The 18,112-nt window shown below is 59.5% G+C and overlaps 3 protein-coding genes across 5 annotated transcripts in view; 2 read left to right on the top strand and 1 right to left on the bottom strand.

Moving 5' to 3' along the window:
- Positions 1-903: 903 nt before the first annotated feature.
- ARHGDIG (Rho GDP dissociation inhibitor gamma) lies at positions 904-4,186 on the top strand. Its single transcript, XM_039731986.1, has 5 exons — positions 904-990; positions 2,041-2,226; positions 3,166-3,249; positions 3,335-3,475; positions 3,656-4,186. The coding sequence occupies exons 1-5, from the start codon at positions 918-920 to the stop codon at positions 3,853-3,855; spliced, it is 684 nt and encodes a 227-aa protein (XP_039587920.1). The 5' UTR covers positions 904-917; the 3' UTR covers positions 3,856-4,186.
- Positions 4,187-4,324: 138 nt separating this feature from the next.
- On the top strand, positions 4,325-7,628 carry PDIA2 (protein disulfide isomerase family A member 2). Its single transcript, XM_039731985.1, has 11 exons — positions 4,325-4,650; positions 4,976-5,182; positions 5,472-5,605; positions 5,677-5,814; positions 5,888-6,004; positions 6,083-6,208; positions 6,287-6,481; positions 6,817-6,937; positions 7,043-7,224; positions 7,304-7,387; positions 7,512-7,628. Exons 1-11 carry the CDS (start codon positions 4,416-4,418, stop codon positions 7,587-7,589), a joined length of 1,617 nt encoding a protein of 538 aa, XP_039587919.1. The 5' UTR covers positions 4,325-4,415; the 3' UTR covers positions 7,590-7,628.
- A 532-nt stretch (positions 7,629-8,160) lies between these two features.
- AXIN1 (axin 1) overlaps positions 8,161-18,112 on the bottom strand; it is a 77,509-nt gene continuing 67,557 nt past the window's right edge. For 2 of the 3 annotated variants that reach the window (XM_039731982.1, XM_039731981.1), the window contains exons 7-10: positions 16,786-16,962; positions 15,943-16,188; positions 10,675-10,845; positions 8,161-9,929 (exon numbers count right to left, since the gene is read on the bottom strand). In XM_039731982.1, coding sequence (XP_039587916.1) covers positions 9,803-9,929; positions 10,675-10,845; positions 15,943-16,188; positions 16,786-16,962 — 721 coding nt within the window. In that variant the 3' untranslated portion in view covers positions 8,161-9,802. The remainder of the gene's footprint in view (positions 9,930-10,674; positions 10,846-15,942; positions 16,189-16,785; positions 16,963-18,112) is intronic. The other variant, XM_039731983.1, reaches the window with a different exon arrangement.

Below are 18,112 nucleotides of genomic sequence, written 5' to 3'. Positions count from 1 at the left end.
CGCCGGCCGCCCCGAGCCCCGGCTCGGCCCCCGGGGCCAGCCTGCCCCTGCCCGGGGCACCCCCGGCACCCCTCAGCCTCCCCCCAAAATCCCGGGGTCGGGGGTGCCCAGGAGGGGACCCACACGCACCGCCGTGGCTGCTGGATGGCGGGGCGGGCCGGCTGCGGGGAGGATGCTCGGGCTGCGGGGAGGATGCTCGCGGGGTGCGGGCAGGGTGGACACCGCGCCGGCAGCTGCGGGGCTGCGGGCAGCGCGGTGAGGGTGCGGGCACTGTGAGCAAGGATGGGCAGGAGGCGGGAGGTGCGGCCAGGGCGAGGGCAGTGCCCTGGGGGCACGGAGAGGATGCTCGGGGGATACAGGCAGTGTGTGAGGGTGCAGAGAGGATGCCCCAGGGATATACAGGCAGTGCTCTGAGGGTACAGAGGATGCTCCAGGGATGCAGGCAGTGTGTGAGGGTACAGAGGATGCTCCAGGGATACAGGCAGTGTGTGAGGGTGCAGAGAGGATGCTCGGGGGATGCAGGCAGTGTGTGAGGGCACGGAGAGGATGATCCTGGGATGCAGGCAATGCCCTCAGGGTACAGGCAGGATGCTCCAGGGATACAGGCAGTGCCCTGAGGGTACAGGCAGTGCCCTGAGGGTACAGGCAGTGCCCTGAGGGTACAGGCAGTGCCCTGAGGGTACAGGCAGTGCCCTGAGGGTACAGGCAGGATGCTGTGGGATACAGGCACTGTGTGAGGGCACAGAGAGGATGCTCCCGGGATGCAGGCAGTGCTCTGAGGGACAGGCAGGAGGCTCGGGGGGTGCGGGCAGCGCGGGGCGGGCGCGCCCGGCGATGAGCTCACTGCAGTCTCGCCGCCCACGAGCGGCGGGGCTGGAGCCGCCGAGGGAAATAAAAGGGTGCGGCACGGCCCGGCCATGCTCGGCCTGGACGTGTGCGAGGCCGGCGGGCAGCTGCTGGAGCTGCTCTGGCTGGCGCTGTGCTACCGAGGTGAGCGGCGGCGGCCGGGGGGCAGCGCCCGGGGGCGGCGGGGGGCATTGCCCGGGGAGGGAGGGCGAGCATCGCTCCGAGCCCCCCGTGCGTGAGCATCCCCCGGGCATCCGTGCGTGAGCAGCACCCCGGGCCCGGGGGAATGGAGCGTCCCACGGGGGAGGTCCCCCTGTCCCCTGTGGCACCTGGCCCTGCCTCCCTGCCCTGCCAGCCGCGGGCAGCCAGCGAGTGCCGAGGTGGGTGCATCCCCGCGCTGGGAGTGCCCGCACGCTGCCGCGACAGCCGAGGGGCAGGGCCTCGGTGGGGCCAGAGGGGCAGCAGGGCCACTGCTCTGTCCCCATCACTGCCACTGCCCTGGGGACCCACATCCTGGCCAGACAGACCCAGACTTTTGGCCCTGGGCCCCGGGGCTGAGCTCAGGCAGTGTCCTCTGCCCCGTGCTGTATTCCCAGCGTGTCCCCAGGGATGGAGCTCCAGGGGCTTTGGGGAGCTCGGTGCTTGCAGTCACAAGAGTGGGGTGGTGATGCCGTGGGCAGGGAGAGCCAGGGGCTGTGGGGACATCACCCATGTTTGTGGTGCCCCTGGTGCCCCCCGCAGTCCGGCAGCACCAGAGCCACCGGAGCCACCATGCCAGCGATGCCTCTGCCCTGCAGTTGCTCGTGGTTCGGGTTTGGGGTGGGAGATGGGGCTGGAGGCTGCCCAGTGGGGCTGGAGGGGGCTGCAGGGCAGTGACAAGGACTTCTGCGGGTGACACGAGGGGGCCCTGGGGGCTGGGGGGGTCTGCAAGCACCCCCAGGCCGAGCACACGGCTCGCCTTGCTCCATGACCGTGCGGAAATGCAGCCGGCAGCGGCACCTCTGCTCCCAGCGGTGCCACCAGGCCCCGGGGACACCGAGCTGGCAGCCTCCCCCCGGCCCCGAGCAGGGCACCGGCCTGGCCTCCCCACGGGGACTCCCTGTCACAGCCCAGCCACCCCCTGCCCACCGGTGCCTTCGTGTCGGGGGGTGTCCCCGGGGTGTCCCCGGAGCTGCCACTGCCTGTCCCCCGCAGACATCATGGCTGACAAGGAGGGGGTGACGCTATCGCTGGAGGAGGAGGAGGAGGATGCCGACGTGGCCCTGGCGTACAAGACGCCGGAGAAGAAGAGCCTGCGGGAGATCCAGGAGCTGGACCCGGGGGATGAGAGCCTGCGGAAGTACAAGCAGGCGCTGCTGGGTGCCATCCCTGCCGCCGTGGGTAAGGCTGGGGCTGCGGGCGGCTCTGGGCACCGCGGAGCCCGGCCGCCCAGCCGGGGATGCAGCCGCAGCCGCCCCGGGGAGCTCGGGCGTGCTCGAGCGGGGGGCGTCCCGCGGGGCATCCCCGGCAGGGAGGGCTCATCCCGGCTGGAATCGCCCGCGGGTGCCGCCTGTGCCCCCCACCCGCGCAGAGACCCCGGCATTCCCCGCCGACAGAGCGCCGGAGCCCGGGGACCCCAGTTGCCGTGGTGACGGGATCACCGCCGCAGTTTCCATAGGAACGGCTACAGGGAACCGGGAAATTCATGGGGATGACTGAGAGGAGCGAACGGCGGGGGCGGGGGGAGGAACGCCGGGCTAGCACGGCTGCCGGTGACCAGACGGAGCCCCCCGCTCCCCGTGGCTCCCACAGGCTGCCCCTCCCCGGCCGGTGCTGCTCTGCACCGGGGTCCCTGGGGAGCTCCCCGGCCCAGCAGCCCAGTGCCCATCCACGAATGTCTTGGGAAAGGGCAAACGGGGGCAGGGGGGGAGGGGGGCTTGGAAAGCCGTGGGGTGCAGAGGGGTGCACCGTGGTGTGTGTGAGAGCTGGGGCCGTGCAGGCTGGGCTGGTGGGGTGAAGGAGACCAGTGCCCACCTCAAGGGATGCGCTGGCTGCACGTGCTGCCTCCTCCTCCTCTGCTTCCCCTTGTTCTGCTCCTGAGCCAGGGGATGCACCCCCTGGGAAATACGGATGTCTGGGTCCTTTAAACGTGATCTTACCCCAAAAGGCACTGCTGCCACTGGTGGAGTGACCTGAGATGCACCTGCTCTCCTGTAACACCCCCACCACGGACACCGTGGCCCTTCCCACCATTACGGGGCCGTGGCAGCCCCTTGGCTCGCTGGGGGATGGTGGACTGGGCACGGTGGGTAAGGTCTGGGCCCTGCTGCTTGTCCCTAGATGCCAGCGTGCCCAACGTGCAGGTGACAAAGCTGACGCTGATGTGCGAGCAGGCGCCAGGGCCCATCACCATGGACCTGACAGGTGAGCCCTGGGGACACCCGGGGGAGGAGGAGGAGGGGGGGGAGGAGGAAGGGGCACTGGGCTGATGGACCATCTGCCTGTGCAGGAGACCTGGAGGAGCTGAGAGGCCGGGCCTTTGTGCTGAAGGAGGGGGTAGACTACAGAGTGAAGGTGTCCTTCAAGGTGAGGCGAGTGCGTGGTGCCCTGTGCCACTGGCTGGGCATGGCCCTGCTGCCCTCACACCACAGTCCCCACCCTACAGGGTCCTTGTTACCCTGGACCCAGCCCCACAGGGTCTCTCTTGCCACCCACGGGTCCCTGCATGTCCCAGGGTCTCTGCCTGGGCTGGGGGCTGGGGGCAGGGGCTGGGGGACCCCCGGCCGCCCTGGCCCCACTCACCCGTCCCTCGTGTCCCCTCCTGGCCCAGTGGATCGCGACGTTTTCATGGTGGGCAGCTACGCGCCGCGGGCCGAGGAGTACGAGGTGGTGACGCCGGCGGAGGAGGCGCCGCGGGGGTGGCTGGCGCGGGGCTGCTACCGCGTCCGCTCCCTCGTCACCGACGACGACAAGACCGAGCACCTCTCCTGGGAGTGGGGCCTGTGCATAAAGAAGGCTTGGGAGGACTGAGCCCGCCCGCAGCCCGGCTCCCCCCGCCGGCCCGGGGACGCGGTGCCGCCGGCCCGGGGAGCCCTGGGCGGCCCCGCCGCGCCTGCCCCGGTCGCGAGAAGGGTGGAGGGGGGTCCCTTAGCGAGTGAGAGCCCGTGGTCGTGGTCTTCGCAACCAAAGTTATTTTTAATTGCTCTTTTTTTTTAAATCTCGACGCCCGCCTGATCCTCACGGCGTCCCCCATCGCTGGGGCCGGGGCTGTGACCCTGCCGTGGTGGTGCCGTGTCCGGTGCCCTCCCGCTCGCAGGCTGTGCTCTTCCATCGCCATTAAACCCTACAGACTGGTCTCTTACTGGTGTGTCTGTGTCCCCACCGCCCGTGCCTGTCCCTCGGCTCCCTGTCCCCATCCCGCTGCCGGGCCACGTCTCCCTGCGTCTGGAAAACGCCACCTGGTCCCGCTGCCTTATCGGGGCCGGGCAGCCAGTAGCGGAGGGCCACGAGCCCCAGGGGACCGGCACAACCCGCCCCCAGGTCCCTTATCTTCGTCCTCCCCCCTGGCCAGCATCTCCAGCGCCGGCACCATGCGCGGCTGCGGGTCCCGGCTGGTTTGGCTGCTGGTGCTGTCGCTGGCCTGGCTGGGCCCGGCTTTGGGGGGCGAGGATAAGGATGAAGAGGTGATAGAAGAGGAGGAGAATGAGAAGAAAGAGGATGAAGTGCTGTCAGATGAGATCAAGGAGGAGGACAATGTCCTGGTGCTCCATGAGCACAACTTTGCCCGTGCCCTGAGCGAGCACCAGCTGCTGCTGGTGGAGTTCTGTGAGTGCCCCACCGTGGCAGGGCTGTGGGCAGGGCAGATGTGGGGTAGGGACACAGGAGGGACGCTAGGTGGGGTGGGCAGGGGCAAGGCTGTGGGACAGAGGAGCAAGAGCACGGGCCATGTGACGGGGCATGGGATGGGGATGACACGCGGAGCAGGGACACGGGCAGAGCATGGTGAGGGGTGTGTAGCTTGGCGTGGGACACAAGACAGGGACACGTGTGGGTGTGGGACAGGGGCACAAGCTGGGGCCCAGTGGGCTCACGCAGCCACTGGGCTGTCCCCACACCTGTCCCCATTTTCAGTGCTGTCCCCTGCCCACAGACGCGCCGTGGTGTGGGCACTGCCAGCGCCTGGCTCCTGCCTTTGCCCAGGCAGCCACTGAGCTGAGGAACGAGTCCAGCCCAGCCCGGCTGGGCAAGGTGGATGCCACAGCACAGACAGCCCTGGCCACCGAGTTTGGCATCACCTCCTACCCCACGCTCAAGCTCTTTCGTGATGGCAACCGCACCCACCCCCTGGAGTACACTGGTAGGGCCGTGGCACCCCACAGTGTCCCTGGCACCTTCGAGGGGGACACTGCCATGGGGCTGGGGTGGGTGGCAGGGGCTGATGGTGGAGGGTGGCACTGTCCTTGTGGGGGTCACAGGGTGGTGATGGTGAGAGGGGTGGCAGTGTCCTGGTGGTGATAGCAGACAGGTGACAGTGTGATGTACGAGGTGATGATGGTGGGCAGTGCCACGGTGCTGGTGGCTGAGGTTGGTGGCACAGGGAGGGGTGGCAGCCTGGAGAGGGGTGCCAGGTGCCATCTGTGTGCCAGGCCGCTTGGACAGCCAGGGCATCGTGCGCTGGGTGCAGCGCCGGGCTGGCCCCAGCGCCACGCTGCTGCAGGACACCGACACCGCCGCAGCCTTCGTCAGCTCCCAGGACCTGGTGGTCATCGGCTTCTTCAAGGTGGGCTGGGGCGGGCCGGGGCTGGACCATGGCCGTGGCTGTGGCTGTGGCACTCACGGGTGGCTGTGCAGGACCTGAGGGGTGAGGCGGCCCAGGCGTTCTTCGAGGTGGCTGCCGAGATGGTGGACCTGACGTTCGGGGTGGCAGAGGAAGCTGAGCTCTTCCAGGCCTACGGGCTGTCAGCTGACACCGTCTGCCTGTTCAAGAAGGTGAGGGGGTGGCAGGGGAGTGGTGGGGCCATCCTGTCCTCCCCTCAGCCCTCACAGGCCCCTGCCCTGGCAGTTTGATGAGAGACAGACAAACTTCCCTGTGGACCCGGCACGGGGCCTGGACACGGCCGAGCTCATGCGGCTGCTCCGCGTCCACAGCCTGCAGCTGGTGATGGAGTTCACCAACGAGGTACAGCCCGTCCCCAGCCCTGCCACTGTCCCCTGACGGCCGTGGCTGCCCTGCCCTCATTCTCCTCCTCCTCCCCAGACGTCCAACCAGATCTTCGGTGCCAAGATCCCCCATCACATGCTGCTCTTCCTCAACAAGTCCTCAGTGGAGCAGCTGTCACTGCAGGATGGCTTCAGAGCAGCTGCTGGTGGCTTCCGGGGCGAGGTGAGGTGGCCCCGTGGAAGGGACATGGAGAGTGGCTTTGGGACTCCCCAGCCTCAGTGTCCCCCGTTCCCTGGCCAGGTTCTCTTCGTGGTGGTGGACGTAACCGGCCACGGTGCCGACGTCCTGCCCTTCTTTGGCATGACTGCTGCTGATGCCCCCACCCTGCGCCTGGTGAAGATGAAGAACAACCGCAAGTACCAGATGGAGCAGGACGACTTCTCGGCTTCGGCCATCCGCAGCTTCATCCAGGCAGTGCTGGACGGCAAGGTGAAGGTGAGGGTCAGCACGGTGCCAGCCAGTGCCCATGGATTCTGCCCTGTGGTGAGAGATGGGCTGCTGGCTCAGAGGCCTAAGGATGATGGTTGTGTGCTGAGCAGCAGGGACCTGTTTGCTGACACTCCTGCTGCCAGGCTTGAGGATTTGGGGATTTGGTATGGGCAAGGGGGGCAGGAGACTGCTGCCATGGGGGCACACAGGTGGGATGGCAGCAGAGGGGAAAATGCGGTCCAAAAGGCAGCACAGGAACATACCCCTGCCCCAGCTGGCACTGCCCCACGGGCCTCTGGCATGCTCAGCCCAGGCTGTGGCTGTCCTGACTGTCCCCACAGCCTCACCTGCTGAGTGCAGAGCCCCCTGAGGACTGGGACACGCGGCCCGTTAAAGTCCTGGTGGGGAAGACCTTCGAGCAGGTGGCTTTCGATGAGACCAAGAACGTCTTTGTCAAGTTCTGTAAGTGCCACCCGTGTCCCTCCCTGAGCTCTGCTGTGGGGCTCAGCCCCTCCACGACAGCCCCAGCCCTGTCCCAGACCCCTGGTCCATGTGCCCGCCCTGCAGACGCGCCGTGGTGCCCGCACTGCCAGGCCATGGCAGCTGCCTGGGAGGAGCTGGCCGAGCGCTACAAGGACCGCGAGGACATCGTCATCGCCGAGATGGACTCCACGGCCAACGAGCTGGAGAACATCACCATCCACGGCTACCCCACCCTGCACTACTTCCCCGCGGGGCCGGGCAGGAAGGTGGGTGTGGGCACTTGTGGGGTGAGCAGCACCAGGGGGGTGGCGGCACCCTCAGTGCCTTCCACTCCCATGGCTCCAGATGGTTGAGTATAAGAGCAGCCGAGATGTGGAGACCTTCTCCAAGTTCCTGGAAAACGGGGGGACGCTGCCTGAGGAGCCTCCGGTGAGTGAGGTCAGGGGACAGCCCCCCTGCCCAGGGCTGGGGGATGGATCCTGCAGGGTGGGCACAGGGACAGGGTCAGGCAGGGAGTGTGTGTCCATCCATGCCTCACTGCTGCCTTCTTCAGGTGACCAAGACCCCTGGGAATGGCACGGGCAAGGATCCGAGTGCACAGCGGACGGATGAATCCCGGGATGAGCTGTGAGCCCTGTCCTACTCAGGCATGTGCTATAAACCACCTGGAAACAATGTGGGCTCTGGTCTGTGTCTGTCTCCATGCGCTGGGAGCACTCACGCGTCTTGGGGACACAGCAGTGTCTCTATGCCCTGGGGCAGCTGTGCCTTAGCACTGATCCTGGCTATCCTGCAATGGCACCAGGTGGCCAAGGAGCTCTCCATGCTGGCCCTCGTGCTGCACCGGTGGGGTTCAGGTGATGGGAGACCAGCTGGGGTCTCTCCTTCACGACATACCAGACCCAGGCAACCCCCAGGAGCTGCTGTCACAGCCAAGGCAGGCAACAAGGGGTTCTACTGGCATGTGAGCCTGGCTACACCTCTGGAACTCCAGCACTGCTCCCTCTCTGCTGAGCCATTCCTTCAGGGGCACATGCTGGTCCTGTTGGGCCAGGATGTGCTCAGCCATCCCTCCAGGGAGCCCAGAGCGGCCCCAGTTCCACCCTGTGCCCTTCACCAATCCTGCCCCATCCTCTGTCCATCCCAGAGGCTGCTGAGGGCCTGGGCCTGCTCCACAGGGAAGGAAAAAAAGCAGCAGGCAGTGGGATGTGGGGTTTTATTTCATTTTATCCAAGTACCTTTGAAAAGATCATTGTACAAGTCAGCACATGAGAATGCAGAGGAAATGCCGGGGCTGCACGGCCACTGTACATATTTACAGGGACCCCCCAAAAAAAAGGAGGGGACGGAAATCTCGGTCATGCCAACAACCTCACCAGACACACCACCATCAGAACTTCAAAAAACGGAGTAAAACCCCTCGTGACACTGTTCCCGGGCTGAAAACATTTGCAGGTTTTGCTGGACTTCACACAGTGTTCTAGGCAAGTCCAGACCCGTGTTTAAAGGCACTCGGTGACGTACAACAGGCGCAGCCCACCCCGGCGTGGGGCCAGGGGGTCCTGGCAGCTCCACACTGCTGGGCTGGGCACGGCTCTGAGCAGGGCCAGCGCCACCCTGGACCCCTGGGGGGTGGGCAAGGGCTCCCTAAAGGAGCTGGCACAGAGCTGTGGCTGTGCTGGAGCAGCAGGGCCTGGGCTGGGCGAGGACAGGGTGGGGGAGCACCGGCACAGCCCCGGCTTCCTTGCAGCCGAGCAAGCCCAGGAGGCTTCCCAGGGCTGCATGAGCCACAAACTGGCATCAACCACCCCTCTGGTGCACTGCCCTCCTGCTGTCTCCCCTGAGACACAGAAGCTGACAAAAGATGCAGTACTCATAAGAAAATGTATTTTGTCTTCAGCTTTAATGTCTGCTTCCCCAATATGGCTCTCCTAAAGAGAGCCCTGCCTAAAGCCAGAGCTTGGCCCAGGGCTCTGGGCATGTCTGCACCAGGCACACGGGAGCCAGCGCTCTGCAGAACTGCAGCACCCTCCTGGGAAGCAATCCCTTCTCCACGGGGACACAGGGCACACACAGGAGTGTGCAGGCTGTGGGATGCCAGCACCCAGCCTGCCACCCTGGCTCTGAGCTGCTCCTTGCTCTGTGAGAAGCCCCTCATCCCACAGGCACTGACCCTTCTATCCCCCGGGGATTTACTCGGCTGCAAGGAAGCTCAGGAGGAGAAAAAAAGACCCATCCTACCACGTCCAGCAGCTGAGCCTGCTGAGGAGGCCACAGATGACTCCTTCCAAATGGCTCCATGATCTTCACAGCCCCTTTGGAGCGGGGTGCCCCTTCCATGCTGGTGGGGTGAGGGCAGCTCTACCCCACGGTGCTCCAGAGCCATCCACAGCAGGAGAACAGGGAGGGTGCCGGGAAAGCGCGGAGCAGCCGGAGTCTGATGGATGGCTGTACACTTTGGGTGAGTTCTGCAGTACCTGTATGTTTTACATTTACATAAGAGCACTGTGACATTGGAAATATTTTCCTTTTATTACAATATATCAAAAATATGCAGCTTTAGTAAACAAGGTCATATTACACTTTCTAATGCACTGTACAATGCTACATTACACTTATATTCGGTATGGAGAGGGAGCCCAGGCTCCCACTGGCAGGTTTGTGGGGTGAAAGGGCATCCACTGGCATCCTGGAGCTTGCCCAGATCCGTGCAGGAAAGCAGAGCTGCCGCCCTCTGCTCTGGGCTCGCCTGGTGCCCGTGGTGGCAGCACTGCCAGCATCCGCCCCAGGCCTTCTCCTCCGGTCCCAGAGTCCTTCACAGTCCTGTCCTCACTGCCCTGGAGCCTAATCAATCTTCTCCACCTTGCCAATGATCTTCTCTTCGAAGATGGGCAGGATGGTGTCATCCTCCCGCACCTCCTCGAAGACCACACCACAGTCGAACTCGTCGCTCACTTTCTTAAAGTAATACCTGAAAAAAACAGAAATGTGGAAAAGGGAGAGGGAAAAAAAAGCAGGTGAATGGTCACAGGGCACCATGATTCCCAAATCTGGGTACAGCCCTTCCATGGCTCTGAGCTTGTGGAGCACAAGAAGTTACTCCCTTAGACATGGAGAGAACTGAGGCCACACTCCTGCCCCTGCCCTCAACAGTGACCACAAAAAGTGGTCAGGATCCATGTTAGCATGGTCAGGAGCTCTGCCCTGAATCCAAGCCCATTCACAGCTCTCCCAAAAGCAGCGGCTGAGGCACCTGTGTTGGTGGAGCATTTCTAGGCAGGTTTTCCCATGGCAGCTCCTACCTGGAAGTGGGAACTTGGAGGGTTCCGACGCCCCATGTCTGAGTGCTTAAGGACTCTGACAGGACCCAACATCCCTACCCTCACCAAAGGGAACTTTGAGAGGAGCAAAACCAGCTCTGAATTTAGAGTCCCCACAGCATCACTGAGCACTGACTGCACCTGCCCAGGAACTCGCAGGGCAGCTCAGCAGCTCCTGTTGGAGGTGCAAACCACGATGCAGGACATTTCTGCTACAAAACCCAACCTCCCTCTCCCCTGCTAACCTGCCTCCTCACCAGCCCATGCTGCCACACCCCCAGCACTGCATGACCCACCTCCACCCACCCTCCCCTCTGCGGGGGCAACGCCGCTGTGCCCTGGCGGTGGCATCCAGGGGTCACCAACAGCCGCTGGCAGGTGGGGAGCAGCCCTTACCTGTAGTTCCCTTTCTTGGTCAGCAGCTCCTTGAACTGTCCCAGCGTCACCACGCGGCCCTTGACGAGGGTGCGGTAGGGGATGGGCTCCCCACAGAAGTAATAGGCCACCACGATGTTCTCGCAGGGCTGCGCCGCGCCGCCGCCCGGCCTCTTCTGGGGCTTCAACCTGCTGTGCACACACGGGGAGCTGCTCAGTGCCAGCCCAGGGGCTCACAACCCTCCTGCTGGGCACCTGGCAGGGCTGAGAGGAGCAGGTCAGGGCCCTGGGATGGGCTGGTGGGAGTGCAGTGCAGTCCCTGAGCATGGCTGCTCCCACCAGCAGCTCTCTGGGCACGCACACGCACCAAGACTGGTCAAGGAGCACTTGGAAAGGCTCAACGAGGCCAGGACAAAGCTACAAGGAGGGTGCAGGCTCTAACTCAGCCCCCTTGGGCTGTCTCCAGGCTTTGAGAGGGTACAGCCCAGAGCACCCCAGGCCAAGGCAGCAGAGCCAGGTCACCATCACCTCCATCACCATCTCACCATGCTCCTGGTGCCACCAGCACACAGGGCTGGAGCAGCATCCCACAGGGCATGATCATGCAGACAGTGCCCAGACTGCTTGGGATTATTGTCACCATGGCCAGAACAGTCCAGCAGGACTTTCCAGTGGCCCAGACCTGCAGGCAGGATGTTCCTGAACCCCACAGCTCCCCTGGGCACCTCTCCCAGAGTACGTGGAGGTCTGAGGGGATGGAGCTCCCAGCATGGCATGTTCTAGAGACTCTGCTGCCCATGCAGGGTGCCAAGGCAGCTGCCATCTCCAAAATCTCAGTGACTTTACACCTCCTGTGTATTCCCAGCTCCCAAAATGTTGGTCTGGTCTTTGCTTCCAGCCCACACACCAGGTTCAGCTATGTGGTGCCATCACTAGACTGAAACTGTCAGCCCAGTCCTCACCCTTTTCAGAGACAGACAAAAGCAACAATAATTCAGCTCAGGGTACTTTGCCCTTCTGCAGAGCCTTTCATCTGGGGTGCTGAAAACGCTGCACAAACATTGGAGCAGCCTACACAAATTGGTACCTTGGCATGCGTGGTCTGAGCCAGAGGCAGCCTTCCCTTTCAAAGTCACATAAAACGCATTTGGCAGCTTAAAAAAAATATTTTAAAAGCACACTGGATAAAAAAAGATGATTTTGTATTTACATGACTGGAAAATTGCTGTAAAAACCATAGAATCTGCCAAGCACATGAGGTAATCGCAGTTTTGGAAATGACTCTGACCTTAACCTTTAAACAGTGGCTGGCGGGCAGAGCACCTTTTCATGGTGTGCCCACATAAACACTGGCACTGCAAACCAACACCAGACACAGCCTTTCCACCTCTTCCTACAGGCATGAGAGGTCTAAAGTTCAGCTCAACAATATTCTGGGTGCTTGCTCTGCCTGTGAGACCTTTGGAGAAGATGCAGCATTCTGAGAGGCAAGGGTCTGCTCCTGGTGCCAGCAGAGCTCTCAGAGCCTCTCCCATCCCTGTATCAAAATACAGGATGCCCTTTAGCTAGAAAAACATTAAGGAATTGAGTCATCCTTGGAAAAAAAAATATAAGCCATTTAAAGGAAAAATGGGTCATAAATTCAGGCAAATTCTGTGAATCCTGTGAGCCAGAAGTTAATTAAAGGGGTTTGGAAAACCTCAAAGTCCCTAAGCTTCTCTTAATCCTGCCAGAGACAAGTCATGACTGCTGTGTGCCTGGGGACCTGGGGACAAGGTGACGAGCCTGGCGCAGGAGCAGAGCTGCTTCCTCAGGGCTGCTGCTCTCCTTTGCCTGGGGAGAGGGAGAGGACAGGACACCCCTGAGCTCTGCTGTGGCAGAAGCAAGAGGGGGACTGTGCCAGTGGCTGGGAGTGTCCTTCCTCCTGCTGTGCACTTCACACCTGAAAGGCCATTCCTGAATTACTCAGCCCGACTCCAGGGAGATGTGCCCTGAATATGATGCCTGAAGCGATGCCCAAAAATGATCCTGACAGACAAAGAGGGGAGACTGACCAGCCTTCAGTTCCCCAAACCTTCCTTTTTCCCCTTGTTGAAAATGGGGGCTATGCTTTCCCTTTTCCAGCCAGTGGGAACTTGTCCATACTTCTCAAATATGATGGACACTGACTCAGACACTTCATCCACCAGTGTCCTCAGGCCCTGTGGATGGATTTCATCAGGTCCCATGGACTTCTGCACCTTCAGGTTCTTTAGATGGTCTCAAACCTCATCTTCTCCTACTGTGGGTGGCTCTTTTTTCTCCCAGTCCCTGCCTTTGTAACTCGGGTGCTCTGGCTGGAGCACTAAAGACCAAAGCAGAAAAGCCACTGAGTACCTCAGCCTTGTGCATGCCCCAGGTCACCAGCTCTCCCATCTCCTCCCAGACAGGGCCCACATTTTCCCCAGTCTTCCTTTTATCCCCAGTGTACCAAGAGAAGATTTTCCTGTTGCTTTAATTCTATCAGCAGAACTCACACACACACCAAACTGCAGCCACAGACCTCTAGCAGGCTGAAGCAGAGCTGATGAATATGAAATCACTGACAATGTAATTTTCCAAGAGCTCCCCTAAGGAGAATGAAACAACACAACTGTCTCCACTTTCGTCATTGCCAGGAGATCTCCTGAGACTTTGGCTTGCACATAAAGGCCATCAGACCGACTCTGAGCCCTGCCTCATTAAATCTGCCACCTGCACCCATCTCCTGGGTGTCAGTGTGACCCAGAAATACTGCCAGGTACCACACCCTGCTCCTTCTGAGATCACCTCCCATTGCTGTGTTTGTCACGAGCACAAAACACCATCCAGCAGGGAAGCAGCAGCACTCATCCCCCTCACTGCATCTGCACCCCAGTGCTGACCCACAGCTGTGCATCCCACCAGTGCTGGGACAGGGAACCCACGTCTGCTTTGCAGCACCAATCCAACCTTGCTGTGATGCAAAGGTGTGCAGCTAGTCCCAACTCAACCCTGGGGCTGGAGAGCTCTGGAAAGCCCAAAATGCACCCAGCAGATGTTAGCTCAGTGGGTGTCCCAGCTACTGGTTCTGTTTCTCTTCCAGTCTTGGGCCCACACAATTAATTTCAAAGTGATCTCATGCTAAATGTTGCAAAAAATCCTTTCTCTGAGGAGCTAGTATTAATTAATACAATCCAGCTGTGAAATGTGAGACTGAGCTACAGGAAATGGCTCAAAACCTGTCCATGGAAAAACCTGATGGTCACTGGGACACCAGTGCTGGGCACTGGAGTGCTGCTGGGTCTGCAGGTCATTAGCACTGGATGGTCAATCCTGAACTGCCTGCCAGCAGCAGCCAGGCTGCTATCTCAGAGATCAGGGTCATTCCAAGTGCTGTGAAATAGGGAGAGAAATGCTTTTTCTGAAGAATATTTACAGTTTCCAGCGCAGTCACTGCAGGTGCCTCATGGATTTACAGGGGGGCAGTGCTGGGGTGGGAGCAGGGCTGTTGGCAGTGGGCAGCTTGGTGGGGAAGGCCACTGCTGGGGGGGCTGTGCCAGAGGGCAGTGGCTGCAGAGCTGGATAACCATGCTGGCAAGGCCAGTCTGGCTGTAGAAAGCTGGCACAGTGTGCTCTCCACCCACAGCCAGCTCACCTGGGGCCTCAAGGACACCTCTGGGCTCACCTCCACCTCTCTGTGCTTCCCCAAGGCTACTGACAAACCTGGGACACTGACTCCAATTTCCCAGAGCTCTTCAAAGCTCCTGACTGAAATAAATTGTGTTTTCATGGGAGTTCCTCTCTCAGTTTCAACTTTGTTCTCACTGAGCTGTGGGATTTATTTCAAGGTGGGCTCCTGGGCTAACCAGAGCAGGAGCTTTCTAAAAACTGCCAGCTCAGGTATGCTTCAGCTGTAGCAGCCAATCCTACCAAAATCCAGCACAGAGATTTCAACATCCAGAAATCTTTGGCTCCCTGGGGACCACTGCATCCATTTTTGCCTGCTACTGGACACAGACACATTTAATTTTCATAAGCAGTTCCCTGCTGGTGAATGTCACTCTGGTTTTCCAGGCATGGGGCAGGACTGGGGGATCATTGCATCACTGGGAGAAGAGCCAGGCCTCATGGAGAGGCAGTGGAATCAGAGCAGTCCAGCACTGGGATGGCTCAGCCCATCCTGCTGCTGGCATTCCTGTCATTACCACACACCATGGGCTTCCTCTGGAAGCCACTCCTATAATACAGGCCAAATTAGTGTCAGAATATCAATTGCATAGCCCAGGCTGCTGTTTTCAAAGTGTGTACAGACATTTCTGGGGAAGGTGCATGAATTTAGTACAACTATAAATGACTCTACTAATAAACCCTATGCAATTACACACGCCAAAGGTAGATCACATAAACTTGGCTTAACCTGGCTTGGGAAAGCCCTCTAATTATCTGGCCTTCAATCAATGCTCTGACATGAATACACAGAAATCTGCTACATGGTCACTGCAAGCAGAAATAACTGGAGCCTGTCAATTAAGAGCTTCTTTTTTAAACTACATTTGTGTTTCTACAAGTCAGACCACAAAGTGTCAAGTTTTCAGAGGACAGCTGGAGAGCTGTGAAAGGTTTTTAATGGTCAAAGTGCTTTTAGCTGTTAACAGTAATTATCTAGCACTTCCAAAACGCTTTTCACCAGAGAGCTCCATGTGCCTTGCAAATGATGTCTCCTGAAAGACAACACAGAGCAGGAAAATGAGCTCTGCAACAGCCATTAAGCTGAGTCACAGAAAGATGCAGTGACTTGGATATGGTCAGGCAGAGTCAGAGCTGCTGCAGGAGGGTTCCAGCACAGAGCTCTCATCCAGAGGCCACCAGCAGCCTTTGCTGGAAGCTTGTGCAAGATGGAGATAAAGAGCAAAGACAGATTTGTCTTCTGCACTTAATTCTGCTGCATCCTGATGAATTCTGCTCCTGCACCAAGCTCTGAAGTCATTGTGTGACTGCGAATGAGTGCACAGCCAGCGAGCACCAGGGGACAGAGCTGTCCCAGCCATGCCCCTTCTAGATGTGCTCCCCCGGCCCAGCCCCTTCCCCCCTGCCAGGAGCATTTCCAGCCTCTCCATCACAAGCCCACGGCCTCAAGGTGGGTTTTGCCATTTGCACCACCATGTCAGAAGGACTGAGGAAGACTTCTCTGACCTTTCTGCATGCTGGAGACCAGAGCAGAGGACATGGACATCCCTCAGAGCAGTCTCTCCCAGCCCTCCCACACAGAGTCACACCACATCATCCTACCTTTGCTTAAGGGGGAGCTTTCCAGCCCTTTTTTCCTCCTCTTCCAACCTCCTGCGAGCTTCCTCCAGCTGGGTGAGAGGGTTGGGGGCTGGGTTGGGTGGCATGGTGGGATCCTGAATGAAGGGGTGGGAAGGCTGGACGACGTTGCGGAGCTGGGCGCTGACCCACGGGTGCACTGTCACCGGTCGCTCGATGGACAGGGGCCGGACCATGTCGTGGGACAGCTGCTTCTTAGCACCTGAAGAGCTACACACAAACACAAAGCTTTACATGGAGCACTGATGTGCACAGGCACACAGTCATTCCCAGATGGACCTGCTGCTGGACACAGGCAGCACTGGGAAGCTCCTCACAGCACGGCTTTCAAGGGAGAGGGGTGCAACAGCAAAATCTAAAGAAGATTTTGAGCAAGTCCTGAGACACCAGGACTCACATCCTGAGCAGCCCAACCCTGAAACAAACCCCACAGATAAATGAGAGGGCTCCCATCAATCCCATACATAAAAATGAACTCAGGAAAAGGCAGCTCCATTTTTTGTGGGGTTCTCCCACAGGATGCCCTCCCCTGCTTACCATGTGCCATGTTACCCACCTTGGAACCACAGCAGCAATTTCCAAGATTGCCCTGGGGCTGCAACCTCCTGCCATGGCCATGAGTTATCCTTCAGAAACAACAGCCCTCATACCCCCCAGTAATCCTCAGTCTCCTAAGGGTCTAAACCCTTGTGTGGTGGATTCTTGCCTTCCCAAGATGTCTGGCAGAAAGGCAGCCTGCTGACACATCTCCCTTGTGCAGGGGTGCAATACAAGAGTGCTGTTATCCCTTGTTCTGCCAGCCCTTACCCATGGTTTGTTTTCTTATGCCTGCTGATCTCCTTCTCTCCTTCTATGATCCACTGAAGGATCTTCTGGTTTTTCTCCACGTCTTCAGGAGATCCTGGCATCTCGTAGTTGGCACCATCACTTTTCCCTGAATCAGTCTTCTTAACATTCCTTTTTGAGAGCAGACTTGCTTTCCCACTGCAAGAACAAAGCTTGGGACATTAGTGCTTTGCTTATGCCAACCACCAGAGGGGCAGAGGATGGACACATCTATCTCCAGACATGGACACGGCTATCTCCAGACATGTTCCACAGCTCCCTGCTCTACCAAAGTTCAAACCACCTATGCCACAGTTCAGGCTAAGAGTAAGACTACCTAGAGCTGGGCACAGCAACTTCTCTGACAACAACCTGTGGGGAGAGGGAGGCTCTCTGGTCAAATGAGCCATGGCAAGATCTCCTGCTGTGAGAAGGGTTGTGTTAAATCCCCACTTTTTTGCTCATAGCAGGAGGTTATCCATTGTCTGTGTCTCCATGCCTGACCACTGCTTGAAACCTGGGTCCTTCCTATCACCTCAGATTCACTGATACCCCAAACCCTGACCTGCCCTGCCCAGAGTTTGCCTCTCACCCTCAACTGAATGAGGCTTCACCTCATGGTGGAAGATCACATCCTAGCAGGGTGGAAGCCCAGCCACCTCAGCCACCACAGGCAGAGGGATGCCAGGCAGCAGCCAACACTCTGGCCACACCTGTGGCTGCAGCAAAGGCTCCTGCAGGAATACCATGGCACACATGGCCACGTGCCCAGCCAAGCAGCCCCATGCTCAGGAGGCCCTGCAGGATTCTCCTGTGCTGGCCTGTCATTCCATGAGACTCCCACTGTCCTAATCATCCACTTGTTTTGCTGCACAGGACCTTGCTGCTGCATGGTCACTAACACGCACAGGAAAAACAACCTGAACACCACACAGGAGCAGCAATCCCTCTGATAACTTTGCTGATTTTTTTTGGAAAAAGCCTGGGGAGGAATTGCTGCAGACCTACAAAAGGCAGGGCAAGCTGACAATGTCTCTGCTTCTCCCAACAGGAGGACTACTGGGTATCAAATGAAACTCTGCAGCATCAGGTTCAGTCCAAACAAAATAATGCTGTATTCTGCAGGTTGTCATTGACCCACAGACACGGTCATGGGGGGCTGGGGGAACAGAACACCAGCTGGGTTCAACAAAGAGTGAGAGAAGCCACCACAAGAGACTGCTGGCTGCCAAACAAGACCATTTGGATGCAAATCCTTGTCTTGTGAAGTTTCTAATTCAGGGACTGCCAGGAACTGGGAGTTTGTGCC

This window comes from Passer montanus, unplaced genomic scaffold (genome assembly GCF_014805655.1).
Source record: "Passer montanus isolate IOZ18808 unplaced genomic scaffold, ASM1480565v1 scaffold8, whole genome shotgun sequence".
Taxonomy (NCBI): Eukaryota; Metazoa; Chordata; class Aves; order Passeriformes; family Passeridae; genus Passer; species Passer montanus.
Note: the sequence above shows the minus strand (reverse complement) of the source record. Positions and strands in the feature narration are given on the sequence as shown.

Coding starts and splice junctions, on each gene's coding strand:
- ARHGDIG (XM_039731986.1), top strand. CDS start 918: ATGCTCGGCCTGGACGTGTGCGAGGCCGGCGGGCAGCTGCTGGAGCTG. Junction 2,227..3,165: donor TGCCATCCCTGCCGCCGTGG/GTAAGGCTGGGG, acceptor GCTTGTCCCTAG/ATGCCAGCGTGCCCAACGTG. Junction 3,476..3,655: donor CCTGCTGCCCTCACACCACA/GTCCCCACCCTA, acceptor CTCCTGGCCCAG/TGGATCGCGACGTTTTCATG.
- PDIA2 (XM_039731985.1), top strand. CDS start 4,416: ATGCGCGGCTGCGGGTCCCGGCTGGTTTGGCTGCTGGTGCTGTCGCTG. Junction 5,183..5,471: donor CCACCCCCTGGAGTACACTG/GTAGGGCCGTGG, acceptor TCTGTGTGCCAG/GCCGCTTGGACAGCCAGGGC. Junction 6,938..7,042: donor GAACGTCTTTGTCAAGTTCT/GTAAGTGCCACC, acceptor CCCGCCCTGCAG/ACGCGCCGTGGTGCCCGCAC.